At 37.9% G+C, this 24,741-nt stretch overlaps 1 protein-coding gene across 2 annotated transcripts; it reads right to left on the bottom strand.

The window, feature by feature from the left end:
• Positions 1 to 4,136: 4,136 nt before the first annotated feature.
• Positions 4,137 to 24,372, bottom strand: BTG3 (BTG anti-proliferation factor 3). 2 transcript variants are annotated; one of them, XM_030877757.3, is made up of 5 exons: positions 24,201 to 24,367; positions 20,660 to 20,838; positions 16,044 to 16,181; positions 10,389 to 10,596; positions 4,137 to 5,261 (listed from the first exon to the last, which is right to left on the bottom strand). In XM_030877757.3, the coding sequence occupies exons 2-5, from the start codon at positions 20,830 to 20,832 to the stop codon at positions 5,022 to 5,024; spliced, it is 759 nt and encodes a 252-aa protein (XP_030733617.1). In that variant the 5' UTR covers positions 20,833 to 20,838; positions 24,201 to 24,367; the 3' UTR covers positions 4,137 to 5,021. The 2 variants fall into 2 exon arrangements, with proteins under 2 accessions (XP_030733617.1, XP_030733618.1); XM_030877758.3 differs by lacking the exon at positions 16,044 to 16,181 and having other exon boundaries at positions 24,201 to 24,372.
• Between the last annotated feature and the right edge of the window lie 369 nt (positions 24,373 to 24,741).

Genomic DNA, 24,741 nt, shown 5'->3' with positions numbered 1-24,741 from the left:
CAACGCTTGATTTAGATATTTTGAGTATGTTGGCTATCTCCTGCCTGGTATAACGTTGATTGTTCTCAATTAATATCTCGATTGCTATCAACTTCAACTGGTCAACTTGACTGTGGAGCATTGTCCAATGAGGAATCTCCAGCACGAAACTTCACAAACCACTTTTGACAGGTTCAGTCAGTCACAACACCTCCATACGGTGCACAAATCTTCTTTTGCGTTTCAGTTGTGTTTTTACCTTTCTTGAAATAATAAAGCATAATAGGCCGAAAATGTTGTTTTTCTTCCATCTTCAATATTAAAATGGTTACACAAAAATTAACCAATTTTGATGTCTTTTTTTAAATGGATGCTGATATGACAGCTGTCACATATAATCTAACAAAATTGTTTCGAATGAAATTAAAAACAACTAAGTGCTACTAGAGCCATCTTATGGAAAAAAGCGAACGCACCTTTTGGCCAACCCAATACTTTAGAGTATATATTGATAAATTACTTAAAAGGAAGAACACTCCCTGTCCATTGTTTTTTTTAAAAAAAAAATTCCTGGTTATTGAGAATTATTCTTCTATGTAAACTTAAAATCAGGCTTTCAAGTTCCACTAAAATTTCAGTGGGATTTTAATTGATTTATATTGGCTTTACATATTAATTTGAAAAGTAAAGTTTTTTTTATAGCATTGTATCCATTTAAATATGGCATATTCTTCTAGTCAGTTATTTTTGACTTTAGGCAAATTCTTATAAATTTTTCTTCTCTGTGGGATGCACTTCTTTCTGTTGTTAAAGTTTATTTCCAGGTATTTAATATCCTTGCTTAGTAACAGGGATTTTTCTCCCACAAAGTACTATTTAAAATTTTTCTCATGAAATTAATATATATCATATATTGGAACATTGGAGAAGTATGTAATACAACCAGTTTATTACAAGCATTTATTTTGGAATATTTCCTTCTAGAAATATTTGTATGATCAGCAAATAAAATCAGAAATGTACCAGATGGTCCATATGTGCAATTTGGTTATCAGTGATGTATAGTATTTGTATTTGCTAAAAATAAATCCACTGAACTTGTCTTAAATTGAGTGCTCTTTAAGAAATATTTGTCCTTTCACTTCTCCAGTTACAAAGTCATAATAGTATAAATATCTGAAATGTGTAATGTAGGAAAATGGAGGTTCTCTGTATCTGCCCCCCACCCCCGCCTCTGAGAACCCTACTTTTAACAATTTGATGTTTATTTTTCCAGACAATATTGGCGCTATCCTAGATGTAACATTTCTTTCCCCACTTGGAGTATTTTCCCAACTTTCAACATTTTATCCCACGTCATTAGAAATTGATGCACTTTTGTGTGTGTGGCTACATGGTATTTTCCACAGTATTTTCTTGAACAGATGTTCAAATTTAACTGTTCATCTATTGGGTTTTTATTTTTGCTGTTTACAAACATTTTGAAATGAACACTTTTACATAGGTAACAGCCCCTTGTTTTCGAGTATTTCTGTAGATACATTCCTAGAAGTATATTTGCTTAGTCAAAGGATATGCATATTTACATTTTTAACTGCCCTTCAAAAAGGTTATACTCTTTCAAGCCTGTACTAACACTATGTGTGTGACTGCTTCCCCACACACTCTCACCAACATTGGGCATTTTTAATCTTATGATTATCAAGATAAACCTGCTTTAATTGCTAGTGAAGTTCACTTAACAGTCATGACACTAAAATTATGTATAGAAGTTAGCCATTAAACCTTTACCATCTTTAATGCAGGGATATTGTGTTTCCCGTAGAGCCTTACAGTGTTACTGCTTCACAACTGGGATACAAACTCCAGAGAATACATGAGAACATCATATACCACGTCAAATCAACAGATGTTTGATACTAAGAAAAAAAGAAGTCCTGTGATAAACTTGGGCCATACTAATACCACTAACTCTCTTTCCCTTGACCAATCATTGGTAGTTTGCTTTGTCATCTCAATCCTCAATCAGTTGGGCTGTAGAAATATTGCAATTTGATTTAGAGTTCAAGCGAATAAAATGGCTATCAAGTTATTAGTCAGCCCCTTTTCAAAATATCTTAATAGTTTGTGAAAAGGAACTTCGTCAAGGCTTTATTAGTTATTAATCAAGATACTCTGATGTCTCATATTCGCACTCAATATAATTTTTGCATCTGTTCCTTTTTTTCCAAATCTTGGCTTGATACCGAACCTTTCCTCAAGTTTTAAGAGTTGGTAGACTTTATAGACTTTAGTTGGTAGACTTTATATATGGTAGACTTTACGAAGTCCAGCTTGGATTTAAGTCAGGGCTTCATTACTTAGCTCTCTGTGATCTTTAGCATTTTTAGCTTCTCTGAGAGCCCTTATCTTACCTGGGATAATAATGGTACGCACCTCAGGGAGTTATTAGGATTAAATAAGTTGTTGGCATATAGTAATACAAATTTTTTAAACTTACTGTTTAATATTATCTGTAAAATGGATAGAACGGTTACTCTAGCAAGGTAAATGCACATAAGTGATTTAAAGTTTTTTTCCTCTTCCAAATCACCAAATAAGAAATCACTTTAACAGTGTAGCTGAGTAGAAGCCAATATAAATGCTTTAACATCTTAGTTTGAAGTCATTGAAGTTTACCAGAAAGTTAAATATTCTGAGATAAATATTACACTAAAAACCCAGAAATAAGCACTTTGGTATTGATGTAATATAACTTACCAATTTATATTTTTCTCTTATTTTTGATATTTCCATGTCCAAGTTTAACCTCTAAATTTAGAGCTTTGCAGCTATGGCTACAAATATAAAATAAAATGGAGAATTAAAACAAATTATCATTCAGTCACAAACCACTCCTTCTTCAAACAGCCTCATAACACTGTCAAGCTGAAATTATGCAGCAACATTTTGTCTTCATTAGAGCAGTCCTGCAGTCTGAGGGAGACAGACTTACAGATGTTACAACTCCTAGAGTCCTAATTACTAGTTAAAAAGTTTGACACACTTTGAACTGCATACTTACTAGACTGAGTTTAAGATGTAGCTTCTGAAAGAAAGATGGTTTTATTTCATTAGGAATGGATTGGAAAAGCTATATTGATGAGAGCTTTCTTTTGCTTTAAATAAATTTTGGAACAAGGTGACGTGGATAGTCAATAAAGGGCAGAATCTTCTACAGGTAACATATCTAATATGCAGTCAACTTCAAAATTAGCATTTTTCCTGAGACACTCTGCCATTTAGTTGTCAACACTAATGAATAAGAGATTTAGGAGATTTTTATAGTAATCTGATGTGGAAAGAAAGGTGTAGCTGGCTAGGTACTACCGAAAATATTTCCCTCAGCAATATAGCTATTATGCTTCTGATTTTCCCAACAGACTTATAACTATGACATGTGCAAACTAACAGAACAAATGCTATCTGCTAACTCCATGATAAAAATACTTGAAACTTGACACTTTTACAATTGCCTAGGAATCTGCCATTATCACCCAAACTCTAGGATCTATAAGGGAACAGTAACAAATTTTTTTTTTCCAACTTAAATAAAACTAATCTCCCTTGTGATGCCAGTTACCCCTAGGAAAATATGCTCAAGTTTGAATAAGCATTCACTATAAATCTCAGGGAAAAAAAAGTAGATATGGTTTAGAAATATATTAAAAGTTGCATATGGCTTATCAAAGAGTACAATAACATTAAAACCACAGGCCTCTAAAGTTTAAAAGTAAGTTTTCTGTTGAAGTTGCAGACATTTTGAATTCCACATACTTCAAACCTTTGAGAGCTATGTATCCTTACGATTTGTGCACTTTTCTGGTAGTCTGTACATCAACAGAATTTATCAGCAAACACAACAGAAATATCTGGAACAGCCAAGGACATCCAATGATTTATTAGCAAGTTGTGATTTTTCTGGTAAGTCAAGTAAGTTAAGACTAGAAATCTAAAGATGTAGGTAATGAGAAAACATAATGATCTTTTAGTTTTTAAAAATTTACCTTCGGGAAAAAACCTAAATTCTTATATCTTTTTTTCTCTTTTCGTAGTTCAAGTACACTTATGAGACTGCTGGCATTACAAGTGGTATAAATATGGACTACTGAAGAATCTGAAGTACTGTACTATTTGGCTTTATTTTAGACCTCTAATAAAGACTTTAACATGTTGAAAAAAAGCACAAGGCACAGAGATTAGCGTAGCTATAAGAACATTTCTGCTTTATGCCATGGCACTAGGCGTATAAGTCAGATGTCATATCAAAATTTGTACAGGCCAAATTCTTGGTTAGGAAAATCCTACGTATAGTGACTCTAATGGTTGAAAGATGTTTCATTATATTTATATTTTCAGTTATCTACTACTAACAAACTTTAGACGTTTTATATGAATCTTTTGATACTATAGCCTTTGGGAAAGGTATGGCTAATAAAAAGTCAATTTTTTAAAGAAAAGTTAAAATTGTTAGTTTTATTCTTTGCTAAATATTTAATTAAACATATGGAAGTGAGATACCCTTTGCCCTTTCTCCCTTTTTATGCACAGAACAGAAGCACACATTGTCATGCCTCAAACTACTTTTTATTTGCAACTACATGATTTCACGCAATTCTTCTAAACAATGACATAAAATAGATTTCCTTGTGTATAAATAACTTACATACTCTCCATAAAGTAAATGCTCAAAGGTGCTAGAACAGATCGTCCACTCCTACAGTGTTCTCATATCCAACAGAGTTGATGCACAATATATAAATACTCAAGTCCAATATTAAAAACTCAGGCACTTGACTAACTTTAATAAAGTTTCTCAAACTATATCAATATATCTAAAGTGCATATATATTTTTTAAGAAAGATTATTCTCAATAACTTCTCTATAAAAATAAGTTTGATGGTTTAGCCCATCTAACTTTACTACTTTGAGTATGAACTTTTAATATGCAGTCAGGCTTATTCTACCTTCTCTCAACATGACACCAACAGAATCAAAGCAGCTAGTGAGGTGCTAACATGTGAGGATTAATCCAGTGATTCCGGTCACAATGCATTCCAGGAGGAGGTACCCATGTTACTGGAATTGGGCGATATGGTTTATTCTTCCTTCCCTGATTTGGATAACCAAATGGAACAGGAGGAGGGTAGTGACTTTGATGACCATTCCCTCGGTACATTCCTGGTTTTTTTCTGGGTAAAGGGTGCCACATTGGAAGAGGTGGGAATATCACCTCTGAAATCTGTAAAGAAGAGAAAACAGTAAGTTAATAAAAAGAAAAAATTAATCATGTGTTATATAAAAACTAGGTGACCTTCCAGATTACTCATTAAAGAAAAACAAAATCACCCACCCACAACCTTAAGAGTAGGTCTAAGGCACATTCCTACAATCAAGTCTAAATATGTTAAAAACCTCAAATATAATAGGTGATCAATCAGTGTTTTTCCACTAAATGAGTGAAAATGAATAAACTCAAATACAGCACTCTAAAGCAACCGGATATTTTCTGGCTATTTCAACCAAAGAAGATAAAAACACGGAATGAATAGAAGCTTGTAAGGACACATCATGTTTTAGACCACTGGTTTCCACAGCTGGCTAAAGAGTCACCTAAGAAGCTTTTAAATACAGAATGTTCATGCCCCAGCCCTGGTCTACTGAACAATATTAACAAAACTTTAGGAAGAAAGGCCAAGTATTTTGAGGACCCTGCAGGTGATTCTAATGTAGCCAGTTCAGCATTTTGGAAAACAGTCTTAGGTCATCCCATAAGTCAAGTGGGACATCAAGTTCACATCATTCAAAATGTTATCAGCAGTTTCAGACCTCTCTGCTCAGAATGCCACACCCTGTGACTATGAGTTTCAGAGTTCTCTGATTTCTAATCTGCTCTTCCTAGTATAGGCATTTAAAAATTTATATTCTGTGTAACAGCACTGCATTCATGATAGAAAATTCAAAAGGTACAAAATTGTTTACAGTGGAAAAAAGTCTCTCTTCTTTATGTGATTACCAGCTACCCTCTCAGAGGCAGCTGACACTAATCAATTGTTTGATCATCTTTAGAGATATTCTGTGAATATACTTGGTATACATCTATATATACATTTATAAAAACTCACAAAATTCTGTATACTGCTTTTTGCACTTGATAAATACATCTCAGAGACATTCATCTCAGTACATAATGACTTTTTTTGTCATTTTACAGCTAGACAGTAATGCAATGACTATGCCATAACTAAATTAACTGGTGTCTTGTTGATAGTACATTTAGGCTGCTTTCAGTCTTTTAATATCAAAAAAACAATGCACAAAAGCAAACGAAACAATGCAGCAGTGAATAACCTTAGCACAGTTAATTCTTGATTATCTACAATAATGGGGAAATAAAGAATTTAGAGTTCAAACTAATTGACCTATACTACAAACCAGTAGCAAAGTGGAATGTTTTCATTTCTTTGTACATTGGGGTGTTGATAAGCTTTTAAAACTGTCAGAAAGACACAATCCCACAGACAACCACTGTTCTGATTTTTATCACCAGACTGAGTTTTCCCTGTTTGTGAACTTAATATAAATGGAATCATGTGGCATGTATTCTTTTGTATCTGGCAAAAATTTTTTTTTGGCCACACCGCCTGGCTTGTGGGATCTTAGTTCCCCAATCAGGGATCAAACCCACGCCCTCCGCAGTGAAAGAGGGGAGTCCTAATCACTGGACCACCAAGAAATCCCCGGCAAAATTCTTTTGCTCAATCAGATATTTTTTAGGTCCTTCCGTATTGTGTCTATTATTAGTTCTTTCTGTTTTAATGCTATTATCCTACTGTGTGAATGAATACACAATTTCCTCCCATTCACTTGTTAATGGGTATTTAGGTTGTTTTCCTTTTTTTAATTAAATGATTATGAAAAAAGCTGTTATAAACATTCTAATATGAGGCTTTGTAGATATTTGTTTTTTTCATTTCTCTTGTTAAATACTTAGGAGTGGAACTGTTGGGTTATAGGGCAGATGCATATTTAACTTTGTAAATGCCAGTTTTCCAAAGTGGTTATACCATTTTACACTTCCATCAACAGTTTATGAATCCAGCTGCTTCACATCCTTGCCAACATTTGGTATTGTCAGACGTTTTAATTTTAGCCATTCTGGAAGTAGTGTTTCACTGCAGTTTCAATTTGAATTTTCCTGATGACAAATAAGGTTGAGCACCTTTTTCATTTGCTTACTGGCCATTTATATAACTTCTTTTGTACAGTGTTTATTCTCATCTTTTGCCCACTGTTTTTAATTGGATCATGTCTTTTATTATTGATTTATAGGAGTGATTTTTAAAGTATATTCTGGAAACAAGTCCATTGACAAATATATGTATTAAGAATATTTTGTCCCAGTCTATGCTTCTGCCCATTCGTTTTCTTAATGGTTTCTTTTTATTTATTTATTTATTTTTATTTATTATTTGGCTGTACTGGGTCTTTGTTGCTGCGCGTGGGCTTTCTCTAGTTGCAGCGAGCAGGGGCTACTCTTTGTTGCAGTGTGCGGGCTTCTCATTGAGGTGGGTTCTCTTGTTGCAGAGCTCGGGCTCTAGGCACAAGGGCTTCAGTAGTTGTGGCGCATGGACTTAGTGGCTCCGCGGCACGTGAGATCTTCCCAGACCAGGGATCGAACCCGTGTCCCCTGCAATGGCAGGTGGATTCTTAACCACTGTGCCATCAGGGAAGTCCCTCAAATTAGTTTTCTAATGTATGGTATCAGGTAGCAGTTAGGTTCACTTTTTTTTTTTTTTTAATATATAGATTATCCAATTGTTCCAGTACTAGTTCTTGTATACTTACCCTACTGAATTGCTTTGGCACTTTTATTTAAAAAAAACAAAAACGAAATTGTACATACATGGGTCTACTTCTGGACTCTCTATCTGTTCCAATAATACATTTATATATCTTTAAATCATTATCACACTATCTTGATAAACATAATGACTTAATATTAGTGTGAGATCTCTGAATTGATTCTCCTTTCTTTAAATTTTATCTAGAAAAAGCCTTTTGGGATTTTGATTGATAGCAAGTTGAAACTATAATCAATTTGGGGAGAAATAACATAATTTTCATTCTTAATTAGTAGAATTATCTCTGGAGGTTCCTTTCAGAAAACACAGACCCCCCCTCAGAGAACAAAGCTCAGAATTACTTTGCCCATACTTTGATAACCTCTTTTTTAAGGCTCTTGGTAATGCCAGGTTCAAGATGGAAAAATGTATAGGTAAAAAAGATTAAAGTGGACCATCTGCACCAGCTTTCTACACAATGATTTTAAGAGCTATGCTTCTCAGTCATGAAATGTTTTGTAAGTGAATATAATGTCAAGGAGAAAAGCACATAAAGGACAGTTCAATTTCTATGCCTTTCTGTTATAATTTTATCCTAATAGTCTTTCAACATAGGGGAAAACAAATACAATTTAATTTTAAAAGAAAATCTAAAAATTAAAGGTCAATTTACTTGAAAAAATTAGCAGCAATCACTTCAATTTGGAATTTACATTCTTGCTTTGCTGTGTAACAAATAAAATTCTTGAGGTAAAATTAGCACACACCTGAATGAATTCCAGGCAATTTAACAGCTGTAATCTGTAGTACATAATACATCATACAGAGGAAAAAAATGTCCAAAATATTTATGGCCATGGTCTTAAAAATGATCCCTGAATTACAAATATTATGTCTACTTATCTATATAGGGAATCTCTTGGGAAGAATATAAAAATAACTGGTAATGAAAACCTCCATGCAAGGGCACAAGACTGGTCATTGTGGGAAGAGGAGGACGTGTCACTATTATACTCTTTTTTTTTTAGATAAATTTATTTATTTATGGCTCTGTTGGGTCTTTGTTGCTGTGTGTGGGCTTTCTCTAGTTGCGGTGAGTGGGGGCTACTCTTCATTGTGGTGTGCGGGATTGTCATTGCAGTGGCTTCTCTTGTTGCGGAGCACGGGCTCTAGGTGTGCAGGCTTCAGTAGTTGTGGCACGTGGGCTCAGTAGTTGTGGCTTGCGGGCTCTAAAGTGCAGGCTCAGTAGTTGTGGCACACGGGCTTAGTTGCTCGGCGGCATGTGGGATCTTCCCAGACCAGGGCTCGACCCAGTGTCCCCAGCATTGGCAGGTGGATTCTTAACCACTGCACTACCAGGGAAGCCCCTATACTTTTTCATACTGTTTCAACTTTTTGTTTTGGTTTGTATTTTTTTTTAAAGCAGGTGCATATGTTATAATATACACATATACATATACCCCTAAGAATGTGACAATCTTCAGAACTAAGCTTCCTCTCAAGCCTAAAAAGGGTAATTCAACAATTAAAAAAAAATAGGGCTTCCCTGGTGGCGCAGTGGTTGAGAGTCCGCCTGCTGATGCAGGGGACGCGGGTTTGTGCCCCGGTCCGGGAAGATCCCACATGCCGCGGAGCGGCTGGGCCCGTGAGCCATGGCTGCTGAGCCTGCGTGTCCGGAGCCTGTGCTCCGCAACGGGAGAGGCCACAACAGTGAGAGGCCTGCGTACCGCAAAATAAATAAATAAATAAATAAATAAATAAATAAATAAATAAATAATTAAGAACTCAAAAATTAAGTTATACTGAAAGGATGTTCATTATATAAATGTATCCTGGATTTAAAGGTTCAGTTTCTCATACTCATGATACTCTGATTTCTTACTCATTAAGGTCTAAATTCTCATTTTAGCCCAAATCAAACCCTACCAGAAACCTGGTATGTTTAATTATGTCTAATTAAGTCCAAATTAATAAAAATAGGTATATTTAAAAATATACTCAATTAGAAAAACTACACGTACAGAATAAGGCTCAACTCAAAGGACTTCTTTAAATTTTAGTATTAGTAGCTATATGACTCTTTAAATGTTAAAGCAAAGAAAGATATTGTTCTGGCTTGAGTGAAAAATTAAAGAATAATTTAGTGAGGTTTCTCTTTAATCATAGAAAGGGAAAGAACATGAAAGTTAGGTACAAATTGGAAGTGTTAAAGGCTACAAAAAAATGAGTAGCTATTTTTGAATGCAATAAGGATTTTTAAAACATCAGGAATGTTTTATCACCATTATTTTTTCTATTGTTTTTACAATGTATTCATCCCACTTATTTAGTAAAGCAGACCTTTGATAATATGACTCAGGATGCCTATTTCATCTCAGAGGTAGCAGCTTCCCCTTAGCGTGGGAAGGCAAGAACTGTGATCCAGAATTTCAACTCAGAAACTTTGGGCAACATAAGCAGGACTACCTAGAATGCCCTTGCAAGCCTTGCTCATGACCTTCAATATGGAGCCACTTCATAGTTACCTGGTACACGGGGCTGGGGGTCGCAGCCACTGAATTGGGTTTCACTTCTACTTCCTTACTTGTTTCTTCATCTGAAGAAGAGGACCCTGAATGATAATCAGAGGTAACCTTATCAAGGGCCCTGGTCACTTTCTTGGAAATCTCATCCTTGTTCTCATCCTCATTTTCAAAGCTGGCAACAATGAATGCGTTGTTTTTCTCTCCATACCTAAGAATAAAAAAACCAAAAAACTTACACACCTTGAAGTCACATCAACAAAGCAAGGAATGTCCACAAAAACAACTGAACAGGTCTGGACATGCCATCAGTTCCAGGCAAAGAAGGAACCCTCCCAGAACCTGATTCTACATCTATAGTATCCTAACCCAGCTCCATGCCAACAGGCAGGCCACAATTTTCTACTCCTGGTCTATTAAAGTACAAATAAAAAGTGACCTCATTCTCTTTTCCAATTTTCTTTTCTACTGCCTCCTGACAAAAATAGTTGTCTACGATATCAGAGAAACTCATTGTTTTGATTACATTTTTGTACGTACCACTGAAACTGGCCATACAGAACTTTCTAACAAATTTTTAACTGACCCTTATAACAGATCCTAGTAATTCAAGTCAAAAATCAACCAGACATTTCCTATGGGATTTACTTTTACCATGATTAAATAAAAAAGAGGCCTCTATTTCCTATATCCACACTGACAAAAACGAGAACTGAGGCAACTGTTGAAGTACTACTGTTGAGGAAAATAAAAGGATTTTGCTTGAATTTTTCTGCTGATTTCATAGAGATTCCTATGATAAATGCTTACCCCTCATCTTATTTTTTTAAAATTAAGCAAATGTTTTTATCCTTCCAAAACATTTTTAAAGCTTTGATCTAAGAAAAATAATTGTCAGAACATGTAACTTCGGCTGTTGGGTACTAGAAAAAAAGGAAAATAAATTCTGAAATGAGGGAAAATAGCACAACACACAGTAAAACTAGGAGTTTTCATTGAGAGGACAGAGGAGAAACCCACAAATCCATTCAAATAGATTGCACAACATAAACAATATGAAACAATTTCTAGGAAGTTAGGACAAAGGAAATGAATTGTTAAGCAGTCTTACATAGCATGTAATTAAACAAAGTGATTCTAAGCTTAAAAAATATAAAAACATCAACAGAAAATAGGGTTAATTGACTATGATGTCAATTAATTTCATTCATGATAATTCTTATCTCAAATTATTTCTGAATCAGGATTATATCTACAATTAAGTAAAAGGCCTAATTGCAACAAAGCCTTTGAAAGTTTAAATGGCAATCAAGTAGTCTCACAGGTGAGTTCTGTTTCTTTCAACTGTGCTATCTTCTGTTCTCATAGGCTGGATGAGGCCATAAATGCAATCTAAATATGGTACATAATTTCCTTTTCTATTCTTTTTCAGTCTCTCTCATAAAAGGAGTTGCTGCAGGATGGTGGAAAGAGCACTAGACATGTTTCTGGTTCTGTTCTGTCATTAACTAGCTCTGTTACCAGGAGCAAGTTATTTAATCTCTCCTGGCCTTAGTTTCCTATCTGCAGAATGAGGAAGCTGAAGATAGCTGGCTAGTGGTTAGTCTTCAGCTGGTGATTCTTCTTAGAAGATGCCTGAACAGTGGGAAGGGTTCTTCACAACACAGAATTCATGAAGTATAATTTCAAGATTACTTAGCCTTGGGTTGTAGCAGTGGAAATCTACCCCTTGGTCCTCTCCAGGTTTAAAGACGCAACAAATTTCAATAAAATCAAAGGTTAATTCATATATTAATACCAGCAGTATTAACAATGGGCTTAGGCCTACCTTCAGTATTGCCCATTAATGGAGTCAAAATTCAAGCAAAACAGAAAGGCAAGAAATTTGAGAAAAATCCCTGCCTCTGTAGAAACAGAAACCTAATCCAAGGGCAGACATCTAATGATTGAAGGATCAGCTTTATTAACTCAGGTTTCTTCGACACTCAAGCTCAGTTAGGTTCTGCATTTTTCCCGTGGTAGTATTTTGGTATGAGGGCTCTCTTCAGGGTAAGTGAAGCTACTTACTATATTACTGTACATTAGAATGTGCAGGTAATTCCTCAGAATTCGTAATGGACAACTTTTAAATTTTCCAAATTTCAATGACACACTGCTAAAACATTCAGGTCTACTGAGTTAATTTGAAACAAATCAATAGTATCTATTGCTCTTTATCAGGAAAAGAAAGGATTACAGAAATTACAAACAAAAAAAGAAGTGTAGAATATTGAGTAGATAATAAAGCTGCCAGCTATTTGCAGGCCTTCTCCTTATAGGATCTGTTGTCTATTCAGTATCTTCTAAAATATTTCACTTAGTGAAATATTTGTAACTATATAACATGTTGCACTCTTCCAATATTTATCCTGATGGAATAACTATGAAGAATGTTCTCTTTGAGTGCATTTCAATTTTTTTCATAACCTTAGTCTTTAGTATACCAATGAGTTATTATTTTTAATGACTCAGATATTTATTCAATTATATAACTGCTATATCAGCTTTAATTTTCAGAATAGTTCCAGTTTTGGTCCAAAAGCACTAATATCTCAGTCTCCTCTATTAATTTATAGCAATCACCTCTACCCAATCACTAACAGGTCTTTCTTTCTGGGATTTCTATCATTACTGAATGAGCACTCATATTCTGAAAATATCAATAATTTCTATTAACTGTGAAAAACCTCACATCATAGCCACTTTGGGGCAAAATTCTGATCATATATAAAATAATTAGAAGGCTACTGAATGCAAAGATTTTCTTATATTAACAAGATTAAAGCACAGTAATTTTTTATTATCTGGCATCATCAAGTAATGAAGTATCCACTTAAGTAGAATGTCCATGTAACTAAAGCTTTTATCTTCAGGTGCCAAGATGTAGTTTAAGCATTTCAAATAAATATGTCCAAAATGTTTATATAATTAGCCAACTTCTTAAACATCCTTGGATATGGAAACTTTTCCCTAATGACTTAAGATCGTTGTATTAAGTATTCATTATTTGATGTTGTGATAATACATTTGGGTCAACTCTTTTGCTTTTTTGTTCCTGCCTCTATGTCAGACTATTACTTTTTTTTGTAGCTTTATGACAACAGTATCCTGGGGGATTGGTTCCAGGACCATCCCTGCCTCCATCCAATGCCAAAATCTGTGGATGCCCAAGTACCTTAAATAAAATGGCATGGTACTTTGCATACAACCTATGCACACTCTCCCATACACTTTAAATCATCTCTAGATTACTTATCATATCTAATACAATGTAAATGTTATATAAATAGTTGCATAGCCTGGCAAATTCAAGTTTTGCTTTTTGGAACTTCTTTTCCCCCCCCTCAAATATTTTTGAACTAAAGTTGGTTGAATTCATGGATGTGGAACCCTCAGATACAGAAGGCCAACTGTACTAGGAACAATCCCCTTTCAAATGCCACATAATATTTTATGGGCTGAAAAACTACACAACTAACTTAAAAGAACTGTGTGTTAAGTAAGAGTAAGTCATGATCAAAGCGTGGGCCTCATAAAAAGTAAACATTTCAATATAGTAACTTTGTGATAGCTATTTCTTGTATACTGAGGTCTTCTGCAGGGATTCATTCAGTGGTCCAAGTCTATAAAACAAAGTCTGATCCTGGCCTACGGTAAGTGCTTAATTAGTCCCAGACTCTAAAAATGTTTGACCTTCTTAGACCAAAAATTGAGGTATCTTGCTCTGCCTTTTTCTGAGAAATAAGTATTGGAGAATCTACTACCTACACCCGGTTTCCCAAAGCAATAAGCTTATATAAGCCACCAGCTTATATCAAGCAGCTCCAGGGTGGTCCAGAAAATTGTTGCAGGATTACCATGTATTTTTCCAACATGTCTTCACCACCACTTTCACTGCTGGAGATCAGGTCAAAGGCTATGACCACCTTTGGAACATATTAGGGTTGCATCAAAAAGCACCTCTACTATAATCAATGGGTGAACTGTACCTCTAAACCAAAGAGTAAACCCTAAAGGAACAGCTGTAGGAAATTACAGGGGTTCCATGCATCTATTTATCCTGTTCCTCCTGCCTGGAAATGTCCTTCCAACCTTGTCATCTAGTCAACTGCAACTCATCCTTCCCCACTCAGCTCAAGTATCACCTACTCTACAGTCAGCCCTCCTTATCCATGGGTTCTGCATCCATGCATTCAACCAACCACAGACCAAAAACATTTGGGGAAAAACAATCCAGAAGTTCCTAAAAGCAAAACTTGATTTTTTTTCAATTCAAGCAACTATTTACATAGCATTCACATTGTACTTACAACTATTTACACAGCATTTACATTGCATTAGGTACTATAAGAAATCTAGAGATGATTTAAAGTATATGGGAGGTTATGCATAGGTTATATGCAAATACTACACTATTTTATATAAGGGACTTGAGCATCCGAGGATATTGCCTCTGTGTGTGTGTGTGCATGTGGCCGGGGCGGGGGCATGTTCTGGAACTAATCCCTCACCAATACCAAGGGCTGACTATAGTCTTTCCTGAGGCAGTGACTTTCTCCTTTGTGCCACCAACTACTGCATTTTGTACATAATTCTATTATAGCACAAATCACACTCTGTTGTAATCTGCTTATTCTTTCTTCTCCCTTATTACACTCTGAACTACCTGAAAGAAGAATGTCACTTTCATTTTTTAAAAACCTTTCAACTAAGAATGCCTGGTCCAAAATGAGTATTTTTATTTTATTTATTTATTTATCTATTTATCTATGGCTGTGTTGTGTCTTTGTTGCTGCACGCGGGCTTTCTGTAGTTGCAGGGAGCGGGGGCTACTCTTCGTTGCGGTCCACGGGCTTCTCATTGCAGTGGCTTCTCTTGTTGCAGAGCACGGGCTCTAGGCACGTGGGCTTCAGTAGTTGCAGCACTTGGGCTCAGTAGTTGTGGCTCGCAGACTCTAGAGCACAGGCTCAGTAGTTGTGGCGCATGGGCTTAGTTGCTCCACAGCGTGTGGAATCTTCCTGGACCAGGGCTCAAACCCGTGTCCCCTGCCTTGGCAGGCCGATTCTTAACCACTGCACCACCAGGGAAGCGCACAATGAGTATTTTTAGAATGAAGTTCAATTAGATTTCATACCTAACACTCACCTTTTACAATTCTGCTCATTAGGAGATGAGAAATAATTTCCATTATGAAAATAAAACCATGAAAATATCACTCAGCCACTTAAAAACCAAAAAGGGGGAGGGAGGCAAGAGTAGAAATAAACAGAAACAGAAATCAACCAAAAGTTAATATCCAGTATTATTTGGGATTAGCATCTTTCCTAATTTGAAGAGGGGAAAGACAAGGGCACCACCAATGAAAGGAGATATAATTGACCTATAGGGAGTCTAGGTGTCTAAATTCTACAATAGCGTTCTTGGTAAAGCTCTAAAAAAAAAAACCCTGCTCTGTCAGTTTTTGAGTTCCAAGAAGAATAGTTTACAAAATTCACAGCTGAGAAAGCCAAACAACCAGCTCCTGGCTATAAAAATACATGTGTAGGCAGTACCTGAGAGAATTTCATAAAATCAGTTCCAGCATGGTAATCAGTTAAGCTGCCAAACTCAAGAACTCACCGACAGCACACCTCACATGGGTCCACCCATAGAGTGAGTTCCTTTGGCAAGCCCAGGTCACTGTACAAAATGCAGCTGTTCTCACAGGCTTTCAGGACATCAGGATCAACTCTCTGAAACTTATTGACACGAATGCATCTACAACAAAGTGGAGTAATGTTAATAGCTTTAAATAAATGTAAATCAGAAACTTTGTTATATCTATTAGTTTTTGCCAACATGAATTTAAAAAAATAAAATGAACCCTGGCAAAGAACCCAGGAATATCTATCCTAAATAGATAATAAATCTGAACTAAAGGCAAAGAGGCAGCAGCATCAAGACTACCCAGCCTGGTGGAAAGAAGAGTCTGTGTGAGCACAGGGGAATCACTAGAACTGGCTCTACTTCATTTCACACAGAAACTACTCAATCTCACACGTACATTAAATGAGCAAGGAGTATGAAAGTTGCAAGAAATTACTTAGAGCTTTGAAGTAAAAGTTTTAATAGGTCAAATTCCTATATAACAAAATCTCCAACTCACAAAAGACCTCGACCAATGGTTCAAATAATATTTGGAAATTCTTGTGACAAGTTTTGATCTGTTGTTACCTTGCTTAAGAAGGGTATCCTATGCCTTACCTATAATTGTTCTCTAAATACCGAATCAGTCAAGGACACAGAACCATTCATACCATGTACTTAAGATTAAAATATAATCCAGGGACTTCCCTGGCAGTTCAGTGGTTTAGAATCCGTCTTCCAATGCAGGGGACGCGGGTTTGGTCCCTGGTCAGGGAACTAAGACCTCACACCGCAACTACTGAGCCGGTGCACTCTGGAGCCCGCATGCCGTGATGAGAGAGAAGCCCGCGCACCACAACAGAAGATCCTGCATGCTACAATGAAGATCCTGCATGCCACAACTAAGACCCGATGCAGCCAAATAAATTAATTAGAAAAAAAATCCAAAAGTGTTATTGGCTTATTTCACTTAACCTCTGTTACTCGAGTTTTCCTTTTTTTTTTTTTTGGTCGTACCACATGGCTTGCAGGGATCTTAGTTCCCCAACCAGGAATCTAACCCATGCCCACAGCAGTGAAAGCACAGAGTCCTAACCACTGGACTGCCAGGGAATTCCCATCTGTTCCAATTTTTCTAACCTAAGAAATACCATTCACAGCTACCTATCAGAATGCTCAAAGATGGTTCTCAGTATGAATGCAAAAATACCTGTTAAAGTAAGTATTCTGCTTAGATAGAGAAACGTTAGCTACAATGAAAGTATTTACTGCCTACAACTAAGAAAATCAATCAAGAGAACCCAGGTTTTAGTACGAGTCCTGAGTACTAGTATTATTGGGTGAATTTAGATTAAGTCATTTTACTTCTTCAGACCCCCAAAATATGGAAAATATAAGTTAATTGACAAATACTGATTATATCACTAAATACAATACTGTAACATCAACAGAATATACTATTTAAATTTTTTTAAAGTTTAATTATTAGTTAATTTCAACTTTCATTTAAAACAGTGAAAAAAGTTCTCATTAGGTAACAGCTAATATGTATTTCTAAATAATAATAATAACTCTTTTTGAAGGTTTACCATGCAATAGAGAGTCTTCTGAACGCTCTGCATGTACAGGCATACCTCAGACATTGCAGGTTTGGTTCCAGACCACAGCAATAAAGCGAGTATCTCAATAGAGCTAGTCACACAAATTTTTGGTTTCCCAGTATATATAAAAGTTGTATTACAGTACACTGTAGTCTATTAAGTGTGCAATAGCATTATGTCTAAAAAACAATGTACATAGCTTAATTAAAAACTACTTTATTGCTAAAAAATGGTAACCATCTGAGCCTTCAGCAAGTCTTTGTAACAGTAACACCAAAGATCACTGATCACAGATCACCAAAACAAATATAATAATGAAAAAGTTTGAAATACTGTAAGAATTACCAAAATGTGACACAGAGACACAAAGTGAGCAACTGCTGTTGGAAAACTGGCACTGACAGCCTTGCTCAATGCAGCTGCACAAACCTTCAGTTTATAAAAAACGCAATGTCTGTGATGCGCAATAAAGCAAAGCACAATAAAATAAGGTATGCCTATGTTAACTTTTTAAATTTTCACAATGATCCTGTGAGTTAGATACTATTTTCTCCACTGTAAAAAAGAAAGGAGGCAGAGAGAGTTTGAGGAACTTGCCCAAAATTACACAGCTAGAAAGTAATGAATCCAGAGCTCAGATCCAGACGAGATGCCAAAGTTCACTTTATTAGACAACCCTATTATGCCTGTACTTATCGTAACATCACCGTTAACAATTTAGCAAATTCAGAGTAAAAAAAAATATTTTAAGCCATGTAAGATACTCTTTATTCCTTTCTATAAGATGGTCCTATGTTACAGATTCTAATGTTGTGTAGGTTGATTCAAAAGTCCCACGTGCACCAGGATCAAAAGCAATTAAGCGTAAGGTAGATCTTAGATGTATGTGTTTGTTTTTTTTATCTACAATGAGGGAGATGTAGGCTCTAAGCTTAAAAAAATATATGTAAATATAGATGCTTAAATAGAGACTCGCTTCAACAAAATTTGCATACCTTACATATTTTTATGCTATTTTTTTCAGTCTAGATACTGCAACGATTTCCCCATTAACCACTCTTCAAAAACAAGATTTTAAAAGCTGCATAAAAATAGTCCATTGTTTACTTAATGTTGACAGTGTAGCGCTTTCCAATTTTTTTGCAATTATAAAGTGTAAGAAATATCCATATTCATACATATTTGTCTGCATTTCTGATTATGCTTCTAGAATAGATTTTAGGAGATTTACTTTTCAAAGACTGTGAATATTTTTATAGATCTTGATAATGTTACCAAATTGCTCTTATTTGTATAAGAGAAACATACCTCCCTGCAGAGAAACATACTAATTTATAAAAACTTTAGAAGAAAAAGAACTTTACGGATTGAAGAGTCTACTAACTCTGGTTAATCCTATAGTCTATTCATTTTTATAAAAGAAACGACCCACAATTAACTCTAATAGTTTTCTACTTCAAAGACGGCTTCAAAATGACTCAATAATGATACTTCTGATTATATGCCAATTTAATCCGGTGGATAACTTTTTTCCTCAAGTTTTCAGAATTAATGGAAATAAAATTGTACACTGTCTGACCTTTAAGCATTTACTTGATAGTGTCTCCTTTTTCAGTAATAGTATGGTGGCTTGGCACTTCCAAAAGCCTTAGTCCAATGTCAATTACATCAGTGTAAAAAGCTTGAACAGCTCTAATTCACAAAAGCTGTTCACTCTATCAGAAATGAAGATGTGCAGAAAAAAATTAAGAGAATCAAGTGAGAGGATAAAAAACAGTAACTTGAGTGCTTTATATAGAACATCCACATTTCTACTTTCACTCACCACATTTTCCAATATACTAGGAAACCTCTTTGGATAGAAATGAAGAGGAAAATATATCAATTACTTTGATTCTTTTCTTTTCAACAGATCATATGCTCACCTGGCTTTTAGCAAATGAGAACTAAACAAATCATATTTTCACCTCCCTTGCACACTCCATGAACAGTCTTACACTTTCAAGAGCTCAGCGACTGAAAGGAAGTTCTTTTTACTGTGAAGGGCTGATTTGTGGAGGAATCTTTGGGGACAGCAATATGCATAAATAAAAGAATTTCTGTATTCATGATAGTCACAACTGTTCCACTTTTATTTTTTTGGTCACATCCACTAATGGGGCATGGTTTGAACAGCTGAGTTTAGCAGAATATTCTCAACTCAGGTTCCCAAGTAGTCACATAAATACTAAAGAGTGAGCATGCCAGGACATGTTTTACAGGAGGCTGCTCTTCTTTAAACTGTAAATGTAACTTATAAACCACAGTACAAAAGATAGCTGGGAGTGAGAATTGCCTTCACTCTCAGAGACAAGGCTGTGGGAGGACTGTGGTATACAGAAAGCTCATAAGAATTTAGGGTCAGTGAGACCTGAATTCAAATCCCAGAGCTAAACTTACCAGATGTGAATCATAGGTAAGTTACCTTCATCTATAAAATGGTTACAATGGCTTCTACTACAACGAATTATGCACAGTACAAATGAAATTATTCCTGTGTCAAGAACATGTTAGGTGTCTAATAACCTTAGTTCTAATTTGCCAAAAAACTTCTAACACGTAACATGTAATTTACTTTTAAATACAAGGAACTCATTTCCCTCAACCCTTACCATGCCCCCTTTTAAGTGATAGTTTTAGGGGTTCTCTACAATTGGGAAAGCCCTCAACTACCTGTGATACTTAAAGAAAAACACTCAGGAACCACACTATGACCACAAGACTAACTCCCATGAGCCTATACTATTGGCCCCCCAAGTCCAGGCAGTGGGACTCGAACAACGAATACTTGTATTTTAAAGTGAATAAGGAAAAAATAAAACTGACACACTCCTGAGCTGGGTATTTTGCAGATAAACTGTGAAAGGCATGGACTGGACACACCCGTCATTCCTCTGGCCTGGCACTCATTTGAGGAGCTGATCAGCCTCTTCATTTAGTCCAATCTAACTGTCCAAGCTATTCCTTTACCTGTAGGCCTGTCCTTTTGATGGTTTTTCCGGATACCAGTGATTTTTATATTTTTCTTGAAGTATTAGAGTCAATTTCTCAGCAAACCTCTCGACTGCTTCTTTTTTCAACTTATCATGTTTTCGAACTAGCCTTGTGAAAAAGAAGACTACGGCAGCAATTTCGTTCTTCATCTTTCCCTGCAAAGATAAAATAGTTTTTCTCAAAAAACCAAAACATCAAAACTTGAAGATAAAGCTCTGCAAAATATCCCTCCTTTACAGCAGCACCCCTTCCTCCTCCTAATTTTATCTTGTTTCACTGGTTCATATCTGGAGTAGGGAACAGTCACTAATTTATGCCATAAAGACCTTATTATAAAATACTGTTCAAGAGTCTTATCACCTAGCTTTGTAAAGGAGTTCAGTAAAGAGAGCACACCAAATTGCTCCTGTTAGCTAAAATAAAATCAGAGATATCACTCAAAGAGAAGCATTACAATGATACCATTATATAGTTTTTACTTAAATGTGTCAATATTTAGCTACAATAATTCAAGTTTAAAGTCCTATAAAATAACTTGTATTTTAAAACATAAAAAAGTCCACTTTAAAATCCAGTATTGTAGTCACTACTTTGGCAGTTCCTAAAAAGGTCATATATATAGCTACCATATGACCCAGCAATTCTACTCCTAGCTCTATACCCAAGAGAAATGAAACCATATGTTCACACAAAAACTTGTACACAAATGTCCACAGAAACATTATTCATAACTAAAAAGTAGAAATAAACTAAATGTTGATCAACTGATAAATGGACAAATAAAGTGTGGTATATTATTCAGCAACAAAAAGAAATGACATACTGATATGTGCTACAACATGTATGAAACTTGAATACATTATGCGAAGGGAAAGAAGCCAAAAGACCAAATACTGTATGACACCAATTATATGAAATGTCCAGAATAAGCAAATCTATATAAACAGAAAGTAGATTAGTGGCCTAGGGGTAGGAGGATGGGGGGAAGGAGTGATGTCAGTGAGTATAAGATTTCCTTTTGAGGTGATGAAAATGTCCTAAAATTGACTGTGCTGATGGTTGTACAACTCTGTGAATGTACTAAAACTGAAGACCTGTACATTTTAAATGTGTGAATCGTATAGTATGTGAATTATATTTCAATAAAGCTGTTATACACAAAGAAAAAAAATCCATTATCGAGCTTCTGTAAGCACTCTTTCAAGAACAGAGATATATTTACCTAAAAAATATGACCAAAAAACCCCAACTCTATCAAAACATATTTAAGAGAGTGGAAATTCAGGGTCATTCACAGAAAATCTAAAAGAAATAATCGGAGATTCAGCTGCATATTGGAACTGCCTCAAGAAGGACTCTTTTTAAATGACAGATCTGATTTATCACTGATTAATGCATAAAGGCAAAAACCTTGTACTGGGATTGTTTCGATGTATATTCTTTCTTTGCTTGATGAGCTCATTCATTTGGCTGCTGTAAGTAACTTGGAGTTATTCAGATGCTGCGTTTATTAAGCAACATCACCTTTTCAGAGCCAATTATTAAAGACATACAGCCCCTGTTATGTTTAGTGCAAAAACTGACCAACCCAGCCTATAGTTTGTGTTCTTTCACATTTAAAAAATACAGCTGATTCTGTTAGCTTCCTTTTTCTTTTCTCAAAGTTGCTCTTAAAGTCCGTCTTCATAAGATTCCTTTCCTCCTTGTGCAAATTCAAACAAGGGACCTCAGTGTGAAATAAATTCTATATGTTATTTGAGAGGTGTGCTGGCAGCCATGGCCACCCTGATGCTAGATGGGAAGACACCCAGACCTTCCTCCTGGAAACCCTAGAATGCCAAGTCTACCTTCTATGGCCAGCTGCACACAATCCCAGCCCTCCACAACTGCTGTGCAGCCTCCTCCTGAAAAAAAGTCAGCCATTTCCACTTATAAAGCTATATTTATACTCCACCACCTTATGATGGAAAAGAAAACCCACTGCAATTTAATACATGGTTTGGGATGAAACTTGCTGATGGAACTCCATTAGCCTCCACCCCACCAAAGAAAACTAGAAAGGTACTCAATCCCTAACTAGCTCATTCTCCTTATTCATTAAATTGGCCAACTATGTTCCACATATCTGAGTTTTGTTTTCCTTTTATTTTTTCTTCTTTGTTTCATATCAAAAAATAAAAGGAAGAAAGGAAGGAAAAGAACCACTTAGTGGTGGCTTTGGGTTGTAACACAAGATGAGTCATATGGAATTACTTTTTTTTTTTTTCAGTTTGAGGGAATGATGCCTGGAAGAGCTGAGAATTTAACCCACCTCCACCGGTCAGTATTCTAGGAGTACCAAAAGGGCAGCCCTAGAGGGGAGAGTTATGAGGTCAGGGAGAGAGAAACCAGAAGCCAGCAGGGCCAAGAAGCCCTTAGGCGCCCCGAGTAAGTCGCCGCAATTCCTCCACCCACACTCGGAGCGAAAAGCTCCCATTTTAAACATCGCACGGTGACGTCATCCTCGGACGTAGTCACCGAGGCGGCTGCCCCTCAAGTTCTACTTTGTTCCACAGGGTCCTCTGCTCACGGCGGCGGGGAGAGAACCCAAAGGAAAACGCAGTCCTGCCTTCCAGGAGTTCATAACTTTGTACTTTTCCCTCTCTTGTAACGAAGAGCTTCATCGCGGCCGTTTCTAGAAACAAGTATTTCTCCCGACAGACGTTCCCAAGGTTGAGGAAGGGGGGGTGGCGGGGGGAGGTCCCGGCCGCGGGGGGTGACGAGCCCTCGACCAGGCTCCGCGGCGACACAAAGCGGGCTCTGGACCCCGAGCGACAGGATTCCCACGGGGCCGGGAGTTGGGCTTTGTAAGCCCTCCAAGCCTGCTGCTCGGCACTCGCGCTTGGGTTTGAAGAGCGCCGGGTGAGTAGGCACCAAACGTCCCCACCCACTCTTGGAAGAACGGCCTGCACGCGCGTCCAACTTCTGCAATCGCGGGTTTTCCTGAGTTAAGGGGGCAGCGCCCCGAGCCCCCTTCCCTTCCTCCCGCGAACAGCCTCGCAGGGTCCGCAGCCCCCGGGAAGGCTCCAGCCTCCGGCAGCTCCGGGTTCAAGGACCGGGCTCCCCTCAGGCGCGACTCCCCCCCGCCCACCCAAACAGCGAGCCGGATCCCCGGCTCCAGAAAACCCACAGACGCGGAGGGGGAGGGGGCGTGGGCAGGCGCAGGGCTGTCGCCCACCGCGAGCAGAAGGTAACGCGCGGTGAAAACGTGGCAGGAGCCTCGAGGCGGCGTCTCCTCCGTCGCGATGCCGCTGAGGGTCCCGCGGAAACCCTCGCGGGCCGCCCCCCTCCGTCCCCAGCCCTTCCTTCGCGCCGGGCCAGAGCCGATGCAAGCAGGTTCGACCCCGCACTCCTCCTGGTTCCCCCGCGCGCTGCCCGCCCGCGAGCCTTCGACGTGGCCGCAAAGGCGCCCGGACCACCCTCCTCCCGAAGCCCTCAGCCCCGCCATGTCCGCCTCCTCCCTGCCCGGTATTCTCACCGCCGCCGCCTCCGCTCTGGGGCCACAGATTCCCTCCTGGCCGGGAACCGAGGGCGCCGCCTCAGCTGGCCGGCGCTCGGCGGCAGTGAGCGCGGCGAGCCTAGTCTGGCGCGTGCGGCTCCCGCGTCGTCGGGCGGCCGAGCGCGCGCTGAGAGGGCGGGCTGGTGGGCGCGCGCGAGCGAGCGAGCGAGCGAGCGAGCGAACGCGGCTCTGAAGCGGCGCGCGGGGGGCTCGCGGCCCGGAAGAGGGGAGGGGCGATGACCCGGGAAAGGGATGGCGCCGCGCGGGACCGGCTCGCGCTCCTGGGGGGGAGGAGCCAGAGGCAGGGCTTCGTCGACGTCCCGCCCCCAAGGCTCCGGCCTCGCTGTGCGAGCCTCGAAGCGCCTTCAGTCTTGCGACGCGCCAGCGGGGCTTCAGGTCAGACGGCGAGGGCCGCAGCACCGCGGGCTTCCCTCCTCGGGAAGGAACGGCGCTGAGAGCCGAGCGGGCCCTCGCCAGCCCGCCCTACCTGCTGCAGCGTCTTCGGGGGTCGCGTGGGCCA

This window comes from Globicephala melas, chromosome 4 (genome assembly GCF_963455315.2).
Source record: "Globicephala melas chromosome 4, mGloMel1.2, whole genome shotgun sequence".
In the NCBI taxonomy this organism is placed as follows: domain Eukaryota; kingdom Metazoa; phylum Chordata; class Mammalia; order Artiodactyla; family Delphinidae; genus Globicephala; species Globicephala melas.
Note: the sequence above shows the minus strand (reverse complement) of the source record. Positions and strands in the feature narration are given on the sequence as shown.

Excerpts from the sequence above, each read along its gene's own strand:
- BTG3 (XM_030877757.3), bottom strand. The coding sequence starts at position 20,832 with ATGAAGAACGAAATTGCTGCCGTAGTCTTCTTTTTCACAAGGCTAGTT. Across the intron at positions 16,182-20,659 it reads TCAAAAGGACAGGCCTACAG|ATGCATTCGTGTCAATAAGT; the intron begins GTAAAGGAATAG and ends ACTTTGTTGTAG. Across the intron at positions 5,262-10,388 it reads CCCCCAGCCCCGTGTACCAG|ATTTCAGAGGTGATATTCCC; the intron begins GTAACTATGAAG and ends TCTTCTTTACAG.